The sequence below is a fragment of the Anas platyrhynchos genome, chromosome 5, assembly GCF_047663525.1.
Source record: "Anas platyrhynchos isolate ZD024472 breed Pekin duck chromosome 5, IASCAAS_PekinDuck_T2T, whole genome shotgun sequence".
Taxonomy (NCBI): domain Eukaryota; kingdom Metazoa; phylum Chordata; class Aves; order Anseriformes; family Anatidae; genus Anas; species Anas platyrhynchos.
The window spans coordinates 30,059,645-30,080,789 of NC_092591.1; the positions used below are offsets into that span (position 1 = coordinate 30,059,645).

The window sequence follows — 21,145 nt, forward strand, 5'->3', positions numbered from 1 at the left end:
GCTGCTGCCATGCAAGAAGGCTGTCCCATGTGCTGCCAAGAAATGCTGCTCCAGAGACGGCTACAGGGAAGAGGCAAGCTGCAGCTTTCTGTCCTCTAAAAGGATGCACAGGGTCTGGAAAGGTCTCCTCAAAAATCTGGCAAGGGACGTGCCTCCCTGGCAGAGGCACTCGGTCCTGTCACTGTCAGCCAGTTTGCACCAGTCACCACCAAGAAGTGAAACCCAAGTTTCTTTTGAGTCAGAGAAAAGCCATAAAAATGCATCTGGACAGCAGACACGCTCCCCAGCACCCGTGGGCTGGCTGACCCCTTTGCTGATCTGCCAGACCTACTGCCCCCCACGCTGCTCTCACTGCCACCAAGCACAGAAACACATCTCAGTGCAGGAAACTCCTCTGGGCACTGCGCTGGCTCGGGAAGGAGGCTTCCTCTGGCTGGATGAGGACACAGCTGCACACAGTGGCATGCAGAGCGGGTACTGCCACCCCTGCTGTGCCGATGAGGAGCTCAGCGCCAGGAGACAGACCTTTCTTTCCTCTTGGACTACTTTATTTGGTAAAACTCAGACTCCACAACTGATTGAGCTTCCCAGAACTTCCCTCCCTGAGCGAGCCACAGATCCTGTGGAGAGAGAGGAGCGTGCTGTCCCTCCTAGCTTCCTCACCCAGATGTAAAAAGATCTTCCCCCTCCACGGCCGCAGGTCTCACCAGCCCCTCATGAATCCTCCAGCCCTCACCCTCACCCTAGAGGCAGCTTTGCTTCCCCTTCCAAAAAAAAAAAAAAAACAACCAAAAAAAACCAGAGCACAACGGATCAAAAAGAATTGAAAACGAAACCGAAAGCAGGAAAAAAAATTACTAAAGACAACAGTGAAGAGTGAATCCAGGCAAGGGCATCGCCTCAGCTGGGTGCTACTGCTCACCCAACAGGAGCAACGAGCAAAGCCCAGCTCTGGGTCAGCAGCTGAGTCCGTAGGATTTGTGAATCCAAGCTGGCAATGACGTGGTGCCTGGCCAACAACCTCCCCCCAAATCCCTAGCAAACTGGCTCCCCTTCTGAAACTCCTTCTCCCTCCTCCCCTCGGGCAAGGGCCACCCGCCAGTGTTCAGAGCAGCCGGTCAGGGGTCTTCCAGCTGCAGGCGGGGAAAAGCCTCCCTTGCTTGGTGGGGAGGCAGGTGCTAGGGAAGGAGCCCGAATCCTGCTAGTGGATCCGGGTCAGCTCCTCCACGATCTTTATCAGGTCATCTACGGTGGCCTCCCTCTTCATGCCGCTGCCGTCGTCAATCTGCAGGGAGAGAAAAGGCAGGGGAGGGTGGAGACAGCAGCAGGTGCAGAAGAACGCATGCCCTCGAAGGAGGGCTCGTGTTCAGTGCGGTCTGAACTTCTGAGCAGGGTTCCTAGTGCAAGTTTTGTGAGCCCAAGCTCGTATCACCCATCTCACCTGCAAGTTTGCCACCACCTCCTGCATCTTGGGCCTGCTGATGTCCAGGAAGCTTTCAATCAGGTCGCCATCAATGAAGCCCGTAGCTGGTTCTGTCTTGCGCTCCGTGTGAAATGATCTCCAGGTGCCACCGTCAAGGAGCCAAACCCACAGGGAGTAACACCAACCCCACACCGTGTCTGGAAAAAACCTCCCCCCACTGCAGCCACAGCAGTTGCTTGAGGCAGACTGACCCCGCTGCCTCCACAGGATCACAGAATTTGTGCCCCGATTGACAAGCCAGCCCCCAGCATTTGCTGCTGCAGGCTCCTGGCTGGGCCACGGAAGGATATAAGGAGTGCTCGATCTTGCCCACACTCTTGATGACTTTGTTCAGCCTGTTCTGCATGTCCAGCAGCAGGTTGTACCAGCTCTCCGACAGCGAGGTCACCAGTCCTGCAAAGGACAAAATGGTGATATGAGGGTTCAGGGCTCAACCCAGGGCAGCCCAGGGACCCTGGGGCCACGCTGCTGCAGCTGCCAGCAGGCAGGGAGCAGATGCTGCTGGACTGGAAGCTGGTGCCTGAGAGGGCTGGGATAAGGAAGGGGTTTCAAAGAAATCCAGAGCAATTTCCTCTCCTGGCAGCTCTCCAGAGAGAAAAGTAGGTGTCTGAGGAGAGTACGGCACAGAGCACTGCTAGGCTGATGACAGAGAACACAAGGAAACCCAAGACCAGGTCCAGCAGCAGAGAAGGGGACCTGCTACCCTCCTGCCCGAGGTGGTTCTCCCTCACCCTTACCTATCATGCCGTTGACTGTGCCAAAGAGAACCGATCCTTGTGTCGGAGTGGACGTCTCGCCAAGGTTCTGCATGACCAGGGAACCGTGACAGAAGACGTTGACAAACTCTCCCAGGTGGGACAGCCCCACTTCCTGCAAGTGCTGGCGCTCCTCGTCGGTCGTGGCAGCACTGAAACCCAAAGCACCCTGCTCAGTCTGTGCCGGGGTGACAGCTGAACTCCCCCCCGCTCCTGTCTCACAGCTCCTCAGAGCTGTGCAAGCTTCTGCCCACCTTCCTGCCTGACACACCTCTGTAGCTGTGATGCTGAGGGGACCAGAAGGCCCTACTGCCCTGTCCCTCCTGTCACACACTGCCACATCCCCCTCCTAGCCAGCCCACCTGTCCTTCTGGCACACGAACAGGTTGAAGGCATTCTCTGCTCCCAAGAAGTTGTCGTCATCCAGGATCTCCACGGCACTCATCCAGTTTGGATTGAAGTCCCGGGCAATCTGGAAGAGGGCAAAAAGGAGATGCAGTACGGTGCGCAGGCAGCCTGCCCTGTTAACAAACATCTTCATTCCACCCAACGCCCACATTTGGGAGCAAGGTGGGATCCAGTCTGCCCTCTCTGCTGGATGAAGAAGCTGAGCAAAAGGCACCAGCTGCCTTGGTGGAGATGGCCCTGGCTTTAGTGGCACCCAGATGATGCCAGGGCAAATGCTGACAAGCCCATGCCAAGTAATGGTTGCACTCCGTGCACAAACCTACATCGTTGTATTTCAAGGGCTGGCAGGTGTGGTGAGCCTGGCTCCTCCATTTACTGCCTTCAACAGCATTTCACCTGCCCAGAGTCTTCTGGAACAGGTAATACACACTTCCAGCACCTCTCTAACCGAGTGAATGTTCTTCCTGAAGAATATACCTGCTAGAACTCCAATGCTTGTAATCTGAAATTGTTTTGGTGACTAGTTCTAATGTTTGGTAGTTAGATACCATTGCAGAAACTGTAGTATCTGTTTTAAAACTGCAGTTCAGCCAAAACACCCCTTGTGCTGTTGGCTGACAGCAAACAATATCTTTGGACTTGTCTGATAAATTACATCATCTAAGGTGATAAGAGAAGTGAAGGCCTCTTCTTTCTTGAAGACCTTTTCCAACCTAAACGATTCTATGACTATCTAACACCAGTGATACCTCCTCAAAGTTTCCTTCCATGGGCTTGTATGCAAGGAGCAGGACAGATCGCATCAGATCTCCCACAAGGATGAAGTCTCCCTTGGTCTTCAGGTAGAGCGCCATGATGTTGTTGTAATGGTTGCACTCTGTGCGCAGCTCCTTCTCAGCTGTCCACTCATACAGGCGCACCTGAAGGAAGGGACATGACTCCTGAGCTATAACAAACACCCGTGCCAGCCAGGACACGCTTCTCCAACAGAGACTGGGGACCCAGCTGACAGGCTGGACAGCTTCCAGCTCCGAAACGTGCTCAGGAAGCAAGTCAGGGTCTCACGAGAGTCCTACCGTGCTGTTGATGCTGGCTAACAGCTTTCCGTTGAACTCCACCATGGAATATACAGCTCCCTTCACCTCCTTCTCAGCCAGGCTCTGCAGCTTCCCTGGAATCAATCCACAGAGTGCCAAGTTATATGTGCATCGCGCTCCCAGGGCCAGGAGGCCTTGGGGTGGTTGTTCAGACAAGCTGCTTTAAATACTGCTCTCTAGAGGATTTGTGGGCAAGTAACACAGGAGCAGCAGGACAGCAGGGGGCAGACACACAGAAAACAAATCACAGAATGTGGTTCTCGTAAGGGATTCCTGGGTTCCTCTGGCAGATGGGGAAAAGGGGACGTGCTGTGATGACCCACAGCAGTGACAAACCACTACAGATCCTCTCTGGGGACAGCTGGATCTCATGCAGCTAGATTTGGCCACACAAGAAGACCTTGCTCTTACCATCAGAGTAGTGGAAGACGACGATGCGGCCCTGTTTGGGCTCTGCCTCCTCAGGATACACCATGGCAGTGCCCACAATGAAGTAGGTGTTTGGATCCTTGCCGAGCTTGCAGGAGACCAGGCTGAGGGCATACTCATTTTGCAGGAACTGGTGAGCATGAAGTACTGTGCAAAGAGGGAAAGGCAGAAACAACTGGGTCCCCTGGATCCCAGCAGCCAGCACCCCCACACAAGAGCAGAGCAGTTTGCCTAGGAACAGCTGGAAACTCAGGCCATGAACAAGGTGCAGAGTCAATGGCTGCCTGGAGATCCCCTCACCTATTCCCTGCCACCACCAAATCACTACGCCTTAAACCTATGACATGTGGCTGTTGATCTTCCACAAAAAAATGCTCTGACTGAAGGGAACGTATGAGATCACAGCTTTGTGAAGGTCATGGGTATCAGCCACGCGCTGATAAGCTTGTTCTGCAGGGGAACAGTGGCTGAGAGCGTGGGCAGCATTTGGGACTGGTACCTTCGAAGGTGTGCTGATCTATGATGAGCAGGTTGTGCACCTCCACCTCCTCTCCAAAAGATGTCTCATGCGGTGCTGTGCTGCTGGAGAACAGCTTGCTGGTACTCACGCTGCTGGACAGGGCCTAGGACACAGAAAGACAGGTCACATCCTCGTGCTACTTGGCACGTCTTCATGGTGCACCACAAAGGCTGAGACAACTGGGGACCAGAAGGATGAATGGGAGAAAAGGAGCTCCCTGGGCCTGAGGAATGGAGCACACTCCCTGCACCCACAGATATGCACGATGTGCCAGGCAGAGGCAATGCTGCTGAGCAACAGCATTAATAGAACAATTAACACAGTGCTGAAGTTCCCACCACAGCTTTTGCCTGAAGGGGCCTTGTGTCTGCACCTCTGAGAGAAGGAAACCACTCGAGACCAAAGAGAAGTCCGTACAAGGGACTGAAGGAGCAGCGTTCAAAACAAAGGTGATCAGACAGAACAGTGAGCATGCTGAGGCTGCAAGAGAGCAGCACAGAGAGACCCTGACACCACCACAGAGAGCTCTTACCACCCCATCTCCTCCCAGGCTGCCAAAGGGAGAGCCTGTACTCAGAGCTTTGGAAGAGAAGATTGTCAAGGAAAATCTGCGACATGGTTTGGGCTAAGGAGCTTCAGTACCCACAGCCCAGAGCTCAGGGATGACCTAGCAGTTACCCCTCACCTGGGTGCTAGCGCTGGGTCTGAGTGCGGTGGTGCCCCCACTGGCATCCTGCACCTCGATGCGACTTGAGAGCACGCCAAAACACTGTGATACCTCTTGGTAGCAGATTTTCCTGCAGGAGAGAGAGCTGTGTGAGCAGCAATGCCAGGACAGGCCACTCCAGGGAGAAACTACAAGGAAAGAGCTGCACAGACTACTCTCAGCACACGCCACTGATTCGGTCTGTGTGCTAAACTGAGCCTGCAACAGGAACACTGACTGCAGAGCTTGCCTCTCCCCATGGTAAAATCTCCCCCAGTTTTGTCCTGTGCAGCAGAATAAGGGCCCCTCGAACCAGACTCCCCCTTCCACTGCTCAGCTCGGCTCACCTGGGTGATTCGTAGAGGGGAACCGTGCGGATGTGCAGCTTCTGGATCTCATCGATGGTGCCGATTGTCAGAGTGCTGTTATTGGCCAGCGCCAAGCTGTACAGGAGGAAAACTCAGCAATGGGGCTTGTAAGGCATGAAGCACAGCCAAGAATCTCCCTCTTCTTCCCACCCCCAAAACTGCTAGTCATCAGATCCCCTTCCCATACTGTGCAGATCCAAGCAGGGTGGCCAAATCAGTTCAACATCTAGGGTTACTGATGCACAGAAGAGAGGGACAGGGTTTAAGAGACAGGACCACGCATACCCGTGTTCTCATGTGAGACCCAACAAGCAGCACAAGGGACTGATCATTGTCCTGGGAGAATCCAGCACCAGGACTGCTGTATGCCATGCAAGTAATGATGGAAAAAGTTCTCCCACTGACCAGACTCAGGCACACTTCTCTCCTGGACATGGTAAGATGGAGCTCCCAGGCTGAGCAGCCCACCCTGCACCTCCTTTATGCCAGTACAGAGCCTAAAGCTCCCCCTCTCTGTGTCAGGCAAGGCAAGGTGCAGGCTCACCTGTCGGGATACCCATCCGAGTTGAGGGGACACATGTAGTTCACTTCCTTCAGGTTGACGTTGGAGAAAACCAGCTTGTGGTTACTGCTGTAGATGACGGTGGGGCGGTCAGAGCAGGCGAACACGTTGGTGGTGGACAGAGAGCGGAAAGTCCTCAGGACAGTGGGCTGGGTCCCCAGGGTCACCTTCTTGCGGTCACTCAGCAAACCTGCAGAAAAGGAGCACCGGTGTTGGGGCCTGCCCCAACAGAGCTCACAGGAGCAGGGCAGCAGAGAATAATGTGGCTGTGACATGCTGGGAAGAAATGAGTGTGAGTAAATGCATCCTGCTGGTAGCAGAGAAACGGATACAGGCATCAACCTCCTTTCTCTGCAGCCCCTTGGAGAAATCCACCAACTCACAGTACCTACAGCCAGTCTCACATGAGCACAACTAGCTCACAGTGAGAAAGAAGTAACGTTTGGAAGCACAGAGAGATCTCCAGAAGGATGAAAAAAAAGTACATCAAGCAAGTAAGAGGATGTAAGTCCAGCCACCTTCCCAGGTGCTAGGCCCTGTAGTTACCTGTCTCGAGACTGAGCCCAAAGTAGAAGAGCGCCCCATCTCCCAGGGCACACAGAAGGTAATGGCTGCTCTCAAAGGTCGTCATCAGTATGGAGCGAGGGATAATTTCTGCAGGGAACAGAAGAAGAGAAGGCTGATGTCACTCACGGCTCAACCAGGTCAGTCCCTGCTGCCCCCAGCCTCAGGAGAGCCCTACCTCCGCCGAGCATCTCTTTGTGCAGCAGCTCAAACGAAGGCAGTTTCAGGATACGGGCAGAGATGTCAGTCCAGAGCCCAATCGCACACAGTGGGGACATGCCGTTAGTGTCCCCTAAAGGAGTGATGTCCAGGCAGGCAACTTCATGCTCCATTTCTGTGCAGCTGGCAGGAAGGAGAAATCAGACAGCAGTCAGCCCGGAGCCCAAGGACAGACAGGAAAGGCTAAGGGGGCCAGGAGGAGAGATGTGCACTCACCTGATCTGCCTGAGCTCCTGGGGTCGGATCTCCAGGTAATACAGGGCTCGTCCCACAGCCACCACCACCTGGTTGCTGTTGCAGGAAGCCACGCTGATGTTCTTCCCATTGGGCTCTTTCCACTCGCTCACCAGGGCTTTGGGTTCCTGACTGACCAGTCTCACAGAGGCAGAGGTGATCTGAGGAGAAAGAATACATCTGCTCGGAGCCAGGACACCTCACTTTTTACACCTGCCCAAGGAAGTACTGCAGCCCCTGCCATGATGCACAGCGCAGATCTAAATTACCTCCACAGATGAGAAGGGCTACAGAGAAAGATGTCTCCTCTAGAAGGAGCATTACCTGGATCAACTGCTGATGTGCCACGTTGCCACAGAAGAAAGTCTGCTGATCATCCACAAACCCTGTGAGCTCCGTCTCTTCTACCTCCTCTCCATTTAACATAAGAACCCTAAAGGGAAAAAGAGATCCTGTTATGTCACGCTCCAACAAGTGGCTGAGAGCCCGGCTCAGCCCTAACCCCACCTTACCTGGTCTGGCCAACGAAGGACAGCACCAAGGTATTGTCGGTCTCACGATGACAATCCGACCTCAGGGGCCACAAGCCTGCAACAGAGAGGCCACGTGTTCACAGCAAATATTACAAAAGCTGGTGGGTGGAAGTCCCCCACCCACACCTCATCCTCAGTCCGCTCACAAGGAATGTCCCCAGTGGGCCCCCTCAGGTCACGGGGTGCATCAGACAGCACCAAACAGCTCACACACCTTTAATTCCTGGCAGGTCGATACTGGCATGCTCGTGAATCCCAATGCCGTTCCGGATGATCCGTAGCGAACCCTCTTTAAACGCACCTGAGCACGTGACCAGCTGGAAAAAAAGCAAATATTTACCACTTGTTGCTGGGAAGCACCCCCAGCACTCCTTGCAGTGATGGACTCAGGCTAAGATGGGGTCCCCATCTTCCTTGCTTCTCAGAGGAAGCTCTTTGGCAGCTGACCCTTCCCCATGGCAGGAGAGGAAACCCTTCCTTGTTAACAGAGGTGCCCAAGAAGAAGCCCTCCCACCCATAACCACTCTTCAGTGAAAGACCTCAAATCCTTCCTGCTGCAGGATAATACTTTTAACAATAAATGGGTTTCAGTCTTTTCCTTCCGCGGACTCCCTCCACACACCTTGCAGGCCCAGACATCCCCAGGACAGAGAACTTCAAGGCAGGATCAACATTACCTGCCCTTGGCCTTGTCTTTCCAGGTCTACTACACACATGTCGACGATGGGACCGAGGTTGGTGAAGGTCTCCATAGCCACTACATAGGAGCCCTGCTCATTGCTGTCCACGTTGAGCTACGAACAAATACAGTCATTGGTTTCCAACAAGAAAGGTCAAGTGGAAAGCAGAGGGTAGACAAGGAAAAGAAAGGAAAGTTTCCATCCATATGTATACACCTCTTGCAAACAGGATGAAAGCGGATGTATGAATCCTGTCTGAACACACATTTAAGCTAGGACAGGCCCCCACTTACCTTCACAAGCTGGGAATCCCCAAGCCGAGAGCCAACAAACACCACACCGTTGTCCAGGTAGGTCAAGCACTCTGCAATGGATGTCTGGGAATTGCAAGGAGACAGATGAACCACCCTTAGCATGAAAAGGGCTCTGCCATGCCTCCCAAGCACTATGCCTGAACTGCAGCCCAACAGAAAGACCCTGGACACAGGGGAGGAATTTAAGCCCTTTGCAGAACCCACAGAGTCCAAACTTCTCCCAGGGATGGTGTGCAAACACCCTGCAAAAACCCATGAAGATGCTGTAAACTTTCAAATACCCAAATCAGGAATTCCCCAAGCCAAATCCAGCAACTGAACATTTGGAGCTGACAGCTGTGGGGAGTGAAATATCACTCCAACCTGGGCTCCAAAGAAACACTGCTCCTGCCATTCGTCTGCCTGCAGAGCCCCCCGACCCTGTGGTGAGAAGCAGCAGGGACACGGCGTTGACATGGCAGCATCCTACCTCACCGAGCAGTTCCACACGCAGGTCCTTCAAGGTGACCGTGCCGTCCATCTGTTCCTCCTTCTCCAGAAGCAGCATGAAGAGGCGTCCTTCCATGTCCCCCAGCAGGTAACGGGACCCGTTGGGATCCACGCGGTTGTGGCACACGATTGTGCTTTGCTACATGCAAAGGAGGAAGCGTTAGGAAGCCACTGCAACGGCACCACCTCTGTACACACCGGAGGGGAACAACCACATCCACAGCACGCCAGCTGCTTGCTGGAACCACAGCCAAATCCCACACCAAGACACTCTTCCTGCGTGGAGGGAGAGGGCCGGAATCACCCTGTAATCAACTTTCACAGATGTGTTGCAGAGATGCTGCCTGGGACCCGAAGAGCCCCGAGCCTGCTCCATTTCTGGACAGAAGCTCTGCAGACGTTTTGCTCTGCAGGGTAGGTGTTGCCAGGCCTCCTGTCTATGGATTTGGTTTAAAAACCCTGATCTTGCAGATCTTCACTGGATGCAAGCATTCTACTGGCCTCAAGAGCCAATGTGCCTGTGCTCTGACTGCAGGTCAAGGCAGTTTTGTACACCAGCAGTGTGGGAGAGCTGCTCTACTCACTCCAGTATAATGAACCCTCCAGCACAGAGCCCCAGCAGCAGTCCAGTAGCCTGTAGGCGTTCACGCAACAATTAGTGTTTTTTGTACCTAAGATTTATGCCTCTTTTCCAGCCCATCATTATTTCCCGCTTGAAAGGAGCTTTTGATCACAGCTCAGGCCCTCTTTCAGCCCTGAGCAGCACCTCAGCCGTGCCATTTGTGCTTCCTGTACCATTTAAATGTGGGAGCTGGCCCGTCCCTCTGACAGAAACCACAAGCTCAAGTTCCATCACAAACTGTGTGAGTCTTTTTTCCTTTGAACAAGTGCCCCAATCATACATCGCTGGACTCAAGTCTCCAAGGGGCTCATTCATATCTTTCGCTGCCTGAACTGAAACCAGGCGCTGGCCTGGACCAATGCCCAAACCACTCACTACCTCCTAATTAATCCCTTTCTCTGGGGCCCTAACGGGATTTCAGCTTTACTGCAGCCATTTCCGAGTACTCCACAGAGAGCAGAGCCACACAGGACAGTGCAAGCACACACTGACACACCCTTACAAGGATCACGCGTGTCCCTCAGCCCTCCAAAACAGTCAGCCATCGTGCAAAACACCTATGCTCACCTAAGCTCTAGAATTAAGTGGCCCTACTAGGCCACACCTGGAGACCAGAACAGCTTAAATTCCTGACTACAAGTGGGCCAGCACCCTCCCAGCACTCCCAGACATGCCTGAAAACAGAGGAACTACAGGAGACAATTCTAGATGTCAGCAGTTGCTCACCTTGATGATAGGTGGAGCTATAGCCAGGTATTTATCTCCGTTGTGATAGGTGATGGACTCCTGCCCAATGATGATTGCACCTCCAAAAGGCTCTGGCACTGTGCAGGGGAGAAGAAAAACATCTTACCAGAGAACCTGTGCAGCACAAACAAGGTGTTCAGCCTCAAGGATTAAACAGAAGGGAGGATCCTGCACAAAGGCCTGACCTGCGATGACCATGGAGGCTTCAGCCTCTACGTTCTCCTGCTTCCAAGGACCTTTGTTGAATTCCTTCTCACGCAGAGACACCTCGTACGTCTTGACATGCCGACCCTGAGGGTCCTGAAAGAGAAGGCACAAATGAGCACGGACACCCACGACAGCCTTGCGTGCACAGCACCAGAGGCTCCTGAGGCTGAGCTGATGAGCAACCGCGAAGCAAGGCAGCGCTGCCCCATCACCCAGTGACCAGAGCTGCTGAGCCTCTCCGTCCTGCCCCCCAATTCAGGCTGCAGCTGCACGTGGGTCTGAACGCACGCACCCTCAGCCACGCTTTCCCTAAATGTATCTGTACGTAGACCAACCTTTAGAGAAATCCCTCTGCCAAAAGAAACTGGAAATGATTTTTCCATTTTTATACCCACAAGCGATTTTCTGGGCATCGCACTCATCTGACGCACGGCTCTGTGCAGAGCTGGGTATGAGTGGCTCTGCACAGCACTGCCACCGCCCCCAGCTCCAGCAAGGCGCTCAGGAATTCAGCTCGGCTCTAACGGCACAGGTGCCAGAGCAGCTGAGCGCCCAGCTCCGTGCTCCTCAGCCTTTTCAGCCTGGTTTCCTGAGGCAACAATCTGCTCGCTTGCTGAACAAACCTCCGCTGTCTCTGCTTTTCCAATTCCCGCCCTGGTGGGCAATTTCAGCCAAACCCAAGAAGGAACAGAGGCCTCGGAGGCAGAGCCCACGTGGAAATAAAGGCTATAGAAAAGGAGTCCACACTAACAGGCACTTGGGAGCCCACATAGGAACAGGACACAGGAGCAGTCAGGGCACAGAGAAGCCTTTGATCGTAACCCACTGTGCCTATTTCACGCCTCAAAAGCCGAGACAAGGCTCTAAGCCACGAGGAACCAGGTTTCCTCAGAGACGTTGTTCGCAGAACTACTTTAAAAGAGCTGTTCATCTTTTTATTTATTATGCCTTACCGCTTTCCAGACCTAAGTAAAAGTGGGTTTTGCTCCCTGTGGCTGTTGGCCCTGTAAGCAAACACCCACAGGAAAGCCGGGTACCTCCTGGCTCACCCCTCAAAGCCTCTGAGCTCAGCAAACCCTCACCAACAGCACTCAGCAGCCCGACGTCTGGGCACGGCGAAAAGCAACGAGCAGCGCCAGCGGACAGAGAAGGGGAAGCCGGGGAGAAACGGATACACAGGGAGGAGAGAGATGAGGAATTAGCACAACCAGAGCATATCCTGTATGTGTTAAAGCTGAAGCGAGGCTGTTAGAATGGCAGAAGAGCTGTTAATGTGACTTTGGCATTTCTGGACCTTTTTATTCCACACAACAGAAGTTCTCAAGCCTTTTTTTTTTTTTAAATAAACTTGCTCATTTTTGTATCTTCCTCTGGTTTTGTATCTACACAAGAATCATCTCAGACACTCAGTGCTATTCTGCTCGATCCAAATCCTGTGACAATGATTAATAAATTGAGAAGGAATCAGAGAAAGCAGCAGCTTGGAAATGTTCCCCCTCCACACACACACACGCAGTCAGACTCCCAGGAACCAAAGCAAACCCAGCATTTTACATAAGGCCTCATGAGTCAGAACTCGCATCTCACTCCTGCTGCAAGGGTAAAATTGATCTATTAGACGTGGAAATAGATAATTTATCTGTACAACACCTGTTTATAACTACTAAAGAATTGCTCTCAGTTTGTCTGTATCGTAAACGTGCCAGATTCCTTGAGATAAGACCCCTTCTGCTAGCTGACTGCAGGATGACCGAGCTCCTCCTTTAGGATGCTCTTGAGGACCGAGTGGAAACTTGTGCTTCTGTCCAAGCTCTGACACAGAGTTTAAGAATTTGGCCAACTCACTGTCCCTCTCTGCCTGTTTCCCCACCTGACAACGGCAGCAGCACAAATCAAACCCTCAGGGGCTCCCAGCGCTTCTCTGAGCTGCACGCCGCCGCTGCCAGCTCTGGGGACGTCACCCATGAAGCAAGACAAAACCACAAAGAGCATCGCCAGCCGCTCCTGCTGCATATTTCTGCAGCGAGGACAGGCTAAAAGAGCTTCCCTTCTGACACCAAGCTGCAAAGTGTCACGGGATAAAAATAGGGCTCCATAGACGCTCCTCACTCAGACAAACAAGGACTGCCACGTGTTCTGACAGCTTGTTTGGAGGCCAAGGGAGAGCTGCAAGGTGTGCAGATGGGAAGAAAGAGCACAGGGCAGGGGGAGAGCACTGTCCTGGCGCAGGAGGGCTGGGCTGCTCTCCTGAACCCTTACTTACACAGCAACGAAGTGATGTCTCCCAGGTCTTTTCTCACTACCTGTCCAGTGGGGTTCAAGAGCACCCGCCTCTCTCAAAAATAACAGCGGTGGCTTTTGAAAACAGGGAAAAATCAGCCCCTTGCTACCACGTGGTTGTAGCTCCCATGGTACGAGTTTGCCTCCATGACCACAGTGAACTGAATTCACACCAGATCCTGCGCTGTTGTCACAGTAGCTCCCAGCCAGGCCCCAGCTAGTGCCGGCTTTGACAAAGCAAAGATAATCCCTCGTCCAGCCAGCACCGCAAAGCCTCTTTGGTTCAAAATGGAGTGTTCAGAGAGAGGCCTACAAGCACTGCCTCTGTGAAAAAACACTTCTTTTTGAAGACAAAGGATGAAGTCTCACAGCCGTGTTTGTATGAAGGAACTGAGCAGGCTCTGATCCACCTGCTCTGCACTCCCTGGAAGGACCCACGTGCTCCTCTTAATCATTTAGCACAGAAACAGGCCCCTCCAGAAGCATCAGCTGCCCAGCTCTCCTGGGGGAGAGCATTTCTTTGCCTCTCCCAGAAGTGGAAAAGCACAGCACTAAGGAACATGGGTTTGCCTCGGCTATGAAATGAGCCTGCAGGACCCAGACCTGTCTCTTCCTCCCCTCTCAGCCACAGCACTGCTTTCCACAGGCTCCAGCACACCACCAACGCTCCAGCCCCTTTGGAAAACCTTTGAAAGGAGACCTTGGCTCGTGCAGGTCAGCCCAGCAACCCTCTGCTCGAGTCACGGATGGAGAACAAGGTACCTGGTAGACGAAGCAGATGGTCGGGGCCTGGCAGCCGTAGAGGAACTTCACGTCGATGACCTGGAGCTCTTCCAGGCGGATGTTAAAAGCCTTCAACTCCTTGTTCTCCCGGTCCAGGGGGATGACCTTGAAGAGGCCGTCGTAGAGCCGCAGGCCAATCATCCGGCACTCGGGGTCAATGATGCCGATGATCCCGGTCTCCGAGGGACGACCAATGCGATCCTGAGCAGGAGAGCCATGGAGATGGGAAACAGAGTGACCACGTGCCCCAGGAGCAGAACCCGCAGCTGGCTTTGTAACCCCAGCTCCCTGCCCAACAACCTCAGGGTCGCTGACAGAGGGCAGCACTCCCCACTGGTGTGAAGCACTTTGATATCCGTGACCAAAGCTCACCCTCCAAAAATCTAGCACCGTTATCTCCCTCCTGCAGGCCCCTCAGCTTTGCTTGGCAGGGGCTGATATCAGCACCTCCGTGTCACGAGGCAGAACCATGGCACGGGAAGATTAAGTATTTTTTTGGCCCCAAACGCACCAACACGTTACTGACAGGACGTGCCCACCTACGCTTCCTGCCCCTAACCCCCTGCTCAGCTTCGCTCACAGTCAGTCAGCAGAAGCTCAGCACCTGGAAACAGATGGGATGTATTTTGGCTTGCCAGCTGACAGAAATCGTTTGGATATGGAGCAACAAAAAGCCAAAAAGACATGGGGATCCTTGACCCCCTGGGAAGGCGTGATTTTAAATAGCAAAAAGCAGAACAGAGCACACCAACAGTTATTAAGCTCACTGTACAGCCACAAAAGCAAAAGTAAATTCAGCAGTCGTGCTTCTGGTATGCAGTGCATAGGGACTGGTCACAAAACACCGGAGGAACCATTTTGGAGAAAAAAAAACTTTTGGAGAAAAAAAAACACTTGGGTTTTGAGTACTAAGTCTCTTTAAAGTTGGAGCACCTCAAATCAACCTTATTATTCTGCAAACTGCTCTAAGAACACAGCTGGAGCCGCATCTTCAGTCCCTGAGGCTTGCTCACTGGCTCAGAAAACCTTTAGAAATAACAGTGCCAGCAGGTGAACCCGGCTAGGATCCCTGGTAGGTAAAAAATCCTAAATATCAAGGCAGATGCCTGTCACACAGATGCACCTCTGCCACTAACAAGGTATATCTGTCCCCACGGAAGAGAACCTGCCTCCCCCCAGACTGGAGCAGGAGCTGCAGCGCTGCTCACCTGCACGTTGCCGTGGGCGCGGGTGATAATGTCAATGCTGTCCCCGTTCTGCTTGTACTCCAGGATGCAGGCGTTGTACTTGGCCGTCAGGATGAAGAGCAGGTCCTTGCTCTCGCCCTGTGAAGGAAGGGCCGGGGGGTGCCGTCAGGGGAGGGCTGAGAGGGAGCGACCCCACACCCGCACGGCAGGCAGCCCCCTCCCCCTCCCGCAGCAGCACACTCACCTTGGGGCGGAAGAGCTCCATGACGGCGGTCTTGCCATACATGCCCACCTCCTTGACGGGCCGCAGCCCCTCGGCCGTCACCACGTAGATCTCCAGCCGCGTGTTCTTGGCGATCAGCAGGTTCAGGTCCTCCGCCGAGGTGAAGTGCCCTGAAAGAGAAACAGAGAGAGAGGCCGTCAGCCCCCACCGCAGCGGGGTGGCAGCTTGGGGTGCTCCCACCGAGCCAGCTCACAACCCCGGGGGGCCCACCCCAAGACCCCAACACCACCCCGAGACCCCAACACCACCCCAACCACCTCCCCCCGAGCTCCCCACCTTCCCTGGGGAGCCCCCCAGCCACAAACCCTCCCCGCCACCCCCCAAACACCCTGCAGCGAGGCAAGCCCCTGACACCAGCCACCACCCCGCAGCCCCCCAACCCCCCCGATACCCTCAGCTCCCTAAAACCTCACCCCCCCACCCCCAGAAGGGCCCCCCTGCCCCCCAACCCCCCCAAAACCCACCCCCAGCCCCCCCAGAGCCTCGAACCACCCCCCGGTGCCCCCACTCCCTCAGCTCCCCCTCAAAGAACCCCGAGCCCCCCCCGTTCCCCTCAGCACCCCCAGGCCCCCCCCACACCCCGGGACACCCCCACAGGCCCCGCACCCCCCCCCCGCCGCCCCCCAGCCCCGGTGTCCCCCCCGGTACCGGTAACGCAGCCGTTAACGGCCGTCGGCTTCTGGGCCGTCACCACGTAGTTGTAGGACATGGCGGCGGCGGCGGGGCCCGGCCGGGCAGAGCGGGGGGCGCGGGGGGCACCGGGAGCACCGGGAGCGGGGCCTCAGCGCGGCCTCTCCGCCGCCGCCACCGCCGCCTCCCCTTCCGCCCGCCGCCGCCGTGACGTCAGCGGAAGGGCCGCTCTGCGCCGCTCTGCGCCGCCGGGAGGACCGCCGGGAGCAGACGAGACGAGAGGTGCGGGGCGGCACCGGACCCCCCCCCCCCAAAAAGGGTCAGGGAGGGGGCCCCGCTGCTGGGGGGCGCCCCCGGGACTTCCCCATCCCGGGAGGGGGCCTCATGTGTCAGGGGGTGCCCCCCTGGGTATCCCTATCTCCATCCCAGGAGGGGTCCCCATGTGTAGGGCCGCCCCCCCGGTCCTCCCCTCCATCCCAAAAGGGATCCCCTTGTGCAGGGCTGCGCCCCCTTGACCCCCTCCCCACCCCAAGAGGGGTCCCCGTGTGTAGGGATGTGCCATATGGCATCCCCCATCCTGGGAGGGGTCCCTCTTTGTAGGGCTGCCCCCAATGGTCCCCCCTTTCCCATCCCAGAAGGGATCCCCCTGTGTAGGGCTGCACCCCGTTACCCCCCCACACCCCAAGAGAGGTCCCCATGTGTAGGGTCACACCCCTATTACCCCCCCACACCCTGGTAGGGGTCCCCATGTGTAGGGTCACACCCCCTATTACCCCCTCCCACCCCAAGAGAGGTCCCCATGTGTAGGGCTGCACCCCCTGCTACCCCCCACACCCCAGGAGGGGTCCCCACGTATAGGATCGCACCCCCAGGCCCCCACACTCCCCCTTCCCCTGCCCTCCCCAGCCCAGCCCAGCCCAGCCCAGCCGGGATGCCCCCATGCAGTGTGGGGGGGGGCTGGACCTTGCCCTCCCTCAGCCCCCGGCAGAGTTTGGACCCAGGCCGAAGGCTGCACGGGAGCCACAGCACGGGGACAGCCGACGGAGCCGGGGAGCCCCGCGTCCCTGCGTCCTCCCCCAGTGCCACCGGGACCCCCAGGAGTCGCCGTCCCACCACGCAGCCATGGAGGTGAGCCGGGGGCAGCGCGACGCCCCTCGCCCCGCTCCCCGTCCCCGTGTCACCACCTCTCCGTGCCCGCAGGCCCCCAAGAAGCTGGTGGGCTCGGTGGCCGGCTGCGCCGACGACACGCTGGCCGGGCTGGTGGCCTGCAACCCCGGGCTGCGGCTGCTGCGGGGACACCGGGTGGCCCTACGAGCTGACCTGGACGCCCTACGGGGACGCGTGGCCCTGCTCTCCGGGGGGGGCTCCGGCCACGAGCCCGCCCATGCAGGTGAGTGCCCGCAGCCCCGTTGTGGTGCTGCGGTGACCCCATCCCCAAAATCCCCGAGCCCTCCCGGCCCTGCTGCTCCACAGGGTACATCGGGAAGGGCATGCTGAGCGGGGTGGTGGCCGGCGCCGTCTTCACCTCTCCCGCCGTGGGCAGCATCCTGGCGGCCATCCGGGCGGTGACGCAGGCTGGGGCAGGTACGGGGGCACCCTGGGGTGCTGGGGGGGAGGTGGGTGGCCCTGCTGCCACCTAACTCCCTGCCCCTCCCCGCAGTGGGGACCCTCCTGATCGTGAAGAACTACACCGGGGACCGGCTGAACTTTGGGCTGGCGCTGGAGAGGGCGCGGGCGGAGGGGGCTGACGTGCAGATGGTGGTGGTGGGGGACGACTGCGCCTTCACCAGCCAGAAGAAAGCCGGGCGCCGCGGGCTGTGCGGCACCGTCCTCGTGCACAAGGTCCGCGGGGGTCCCCCTGGTGCCCCTAAGGGGGGGGGACGATGCGCAGGGGACCCTCACCCCTTGCTGCCCCCCTCCCTTTGCAGGTGGCCGGGGCCCTGGCGGAGGCGGGGGCGAGCCTGGATGAGATCGTCAAGAGGGTGTCGGCAGTCACCAAAGCCATGGGTAGGCGCGCGGGACCCTCCCCGGTGACAGATAAGAGGCACCAGCACGGGGTGGACTTCAGCCCGAGCCGGGCACCCCACGTGCCCGCAGCGTGGCCGGGGCACGGTGGCGTTCCTGCCTCCCCGTGTGGCTGTCCGCGTGCCCGCCGCCTGCCCCGAGATGTGGCACACAGCCCTCCTTCTCCCCGCCACCTGCAGGCACCCTGGGGCTCAGCCTGTCCCCGTGCAGCGTCCCCGGCTCCAAGCCCACCTTCCAGCTGGCCGACGATGAGATGGAGCTGGGGCTGGGTGAGGAGCTGCCCCCTCGCCTCCCCCCTGTGCCAGGCTGCTGGCGGGCGCGGGGGCCACGTGCCCCCGGGTGCCAGCGTGGGGTGACGCTGCCCTGTCCCTGCAGGGATCCACGGCGAGGCCGGAGTCCGCAGGATGAAGGTGAGCAGCGTCCCCTCGCCCCGCTCCTCTCCCTGTCCCCCTCTCTGGCCTCACGGTCCCCTGCACCTTTGCCAGGTGATGCCGGCGGATGAGGCGGTGGAGACGATGCTGGCGCACATGACAGACCCTGCCAACGCCTCCCACCTGCCCCTGAGCCGCGGTGAGCCCCCCCGGGTGTCCCCTGAGCCCCCCCGGGACACCCCCTGCACGTCCAAGGAGGTGGGGGGGGGCTTCACTCTGCTCGCTGCCTCGCAGGTGCTGCCGTGGTGCTGGTGGTGAACAACCTGGGCGGGCTGTCCTGCCTGGAGCTGGGCATCGTGGCCGGCGCTGCCGTGCGTGGGCTGGGTGAGTCTGGGGGCACCCCGGAACCCCCCCCGGAGCTCTCTGCTCCTGAGGGAGCCTTCCTGCAAAGCCACCTCGCTCACGGCCACCCTTAACCCGTGCAGAGAGACGAGGAGTGCGCATCGCCCGGGCCCTGGTGGGCTCCTTCATGACGGCGCTGGAGATGGCCGGGGTCTCCCTCACCCTCATGCTGGCGGACGAGGAGCTGCTGGGGCTGATTGGTGAGCCCCCACGGGTGGGGAGGTGGCACGGGACACGCAGGGTGGCCCTGGACGCCGGCACTCGTGGGCACACGGGATTGGGGCCGTGGATTTGGTGTCTCCCGCTGAGCTGCCAGTTGCCTCCCTCCTCCCCTGCTGCTCCAGATGCCGAAACCACGGCCATGGCTTGGCCCAACCTGGTTGCGGGACCCGCCGTGAGCCAGAGACCGGAGGTGCCGGCACCAAACGAGGGACCAGAGCCGCAGCCAGCTCAGCAAGCGCCCAGCGCAGGTCAGGGTGGCCGCGGGAAGGAGCTGTCCCCGCTCCCTGCCTCAGTTTCCCTGCCTCCCCTGAGTTCAAAGCCAGGCAGGGGGGTGACGTCTCCTCCCTGCAGGGCCTGGCACGAAGAGGGTGCAGCTGGTCCTGGAGCGGGTGTGCAGCACCCTGCTGGGCCTGCAGGACAAGCTCAACGAGCTGGACCGCGCGGCGGGCGATGGGGACTGCGGCCACACACACGCCCGGGCCGCACGAGGTGGGTGCCACCCGTTCCCTGCGTCAGGACACCCCCAGCTGCCCCCTCGGAGGAGCAGGGGCTGCTCCATGATGTCCCTCGGCGGGGAGCGAGGACCCCCAGGCCTTGAAATACGGCCCCCACTGGGGGACAGGGTCCCCTTGCGCTGCTGGATCCCCACAGACTCCCTTTTTACCCCTCTGCCCCGCAGCCATCCAGGAGTGGGTGCGCGCCCGGCCCCCGCCGGCAGCCCCGGCCCAGCTCCTCTCGGCGCTGGCCGACCTGCTGCTGGAGAAGATGGGCGGCTCCTCCGGTGTGGTGAGCGCGGGGTGAAAAGAGGGAGCGCGAATTGGGACCCCCATTTTGTCCCCCCTCACCCCGCTGCCACCGCGGTGGTGATGGGGCTGCTGTCCCCACAGCTCTACGGGCTCTTCCTGACGGCGGCCGCCCGGCCCCTGCACAACCGCAGCGACCTCCCGACCTGGGCTGACGCCATGGACGCTGGCATCGAAGCCATGCGGCGGTGAGTGCTGCAGGACCCCCGCGGGACCCCCCCCAAGCCCCTCTGCGGGCTCCTGCCAAGCGCTGTGCTCGCCACGCAGGTACGGAGGAGCTGCCCCGGGGGACAGGACGATGGTGAGTGCCATCACGAAATGGGAAGCGTGACAGTGTCCCGACGCTGCCCTCTTTCCCTGGGGGCTGTCGGTGGCCCTGGCGCTCAGCCCCCTGCCCGTGTCTCCCAGCTGGACTCGCTGTGTGCTGCAGCACAGGCGCTGCACGCCCTGCGCAGCCCCGGAGCTGAGCTGCTGACGGTGCTGGCCTCCGCCGTGCAGGTACAGGGATGGGGGGGGGACAGAGGATGGGCAGAACGGGATGGAAACAGCCGCACCAGGCGTGCCCTGAGTGCTCCCTGTCCCCCTGGCAGAGCGCGGAGGAGGCAGCAGAAGCCACCCGGCACATGGAGGCTGGTGCGGGCAGAGCCAGCTACATCAGCTCGGCCCAGCTGCTGCAGCCTGACCCCGGGGCAGTGGCGGCGGCGGCCGTGCTGCGCGCCGTGCTGGAGGGGCTGCGGGGCTGAGGGAGGGCGGCCGGCCTGTGGTTGCCCCCCCTCGGCTCCCTGAGGCTGCGGAGGCGATGGGAGATGCGGCAGCATGCCCCCAGTGTCCCCAGTGAATGTTTGTGGTCCCCAAAAGTTGGCTCAGTGTCTGTCCTTGTGCAGAGAGGGGTGGGGTGGTGGGATTTGGGGCTGGGGGGAGGCGGCTGGTCCCCATGTCGAGGGGGGGAGATCCCTGAGCGTGATGGCTGGGGAGGAAGGAAGCTGCTGGGCCACCCACGAGCCCTCATCTCTGCCCCGTGGCTGGCTGGGGAAACCAGGAGGCTCACATGGCTGCACTCACGGGGTGTGGAGGAAGCTCCAGAAAGGGGGCAAAACAGGAACTCGGGGACCAGGGCAGAGCCTGCCCTGCACCACGGGGTGAGGGGAACCACGCAGCGGCCCCAGCACGGGGTGAGCACAGGGACTGGGTTGGGCCGCCCCAAAGGACGCAGGTGCAAGAG

General features: G+C 58.2%; 2 protein-coding genes across 2 annotated transcripts; one reads left to right on the forward strand and one right to left on the reverse strand.

Annotated features, from left to right (window-relative positions):
- Nucleotides 1-526: 526 nt before the first annotated feature.
- Nucleotides 527-16,308, reverse strand: DDB1 (damage specific DNA binding protein 1). The gene is made up of 27 exons (XM_038179664.2): nt 16,119-16,308; nt 15,432-15,580; nt 15,209-15,325; nt 13,980-14,201; nt 10,916-11,030; nt 10,710-10,807; nt 9,342-9,500; nt 8,852-8,935; nt 8,556-8,672; nt 8,093-8,195; nt 7,858-7,933; nt 7,670-7,778; nt 7,328-7,506; nt 7,071-7,234; nt 6,875-6,982; nt 6,311-6,518; nt 5,746-5,841; nt 5,378-5,489; nt 4,672-4,795; nt 4,155-4,319; nt 3,723-3,817; nt 3,396-3,566; nt 2,601-2,710; nt 2,221-2,390; nt 1,774-1,876; nt 1,442-1,565; nt 527-1,285 (listed from the first exon to the last, which is right to left on the reverse strand). Exons 1-27 carry the CDS (start codon nt 16,177-16,179, stop codon nt 1,202-1,204), a joined length of 3,423 nt encoding a protein of 1,140 aa, XP_038035592.1. The 5' UTR covers nt 16,180-16,308; the 3' UTR covers nt 527-1,201.
- Nucleotides 16,296-20,780, forward strand: TKFC (triokinase and FMN cyclase). Its single transcript, XM_038179700.2, has 18 exons — nt 16,296-16,382; nt 17,079-17,228; nt 17,301-17,490; nt 17,574-17,684; nt 17,761-17,942; nt 18,029-18,107; nt 18,305-18,394; nt 18,501-18,535; nt 18,611-18,695; nt 18,791-18,880; nt 18,982-19,098; nt 19,243-19,368; nt 19,472-19,609; nt 19,800-19,906; nt 20,008-20,111; nt 20,191-20,224; nt 20,332-20,421; nt 20,514-20,780. The coding sequence occupies exons 2-18, from the start codon at nt 17,223-17,225 to the stop codon at nt 20,664-20,666; spliced, it is 1,737 nt and encodes a 578-aa protein (XP_038035628.1). The 5' UTR covers nt 16,296-16,382; nt 17,079-17,222; the 3' UTR covers nt 20,667-20,780.
- Nucleotides 20,781-21,145: the final 365 nt, after the last annotated feature.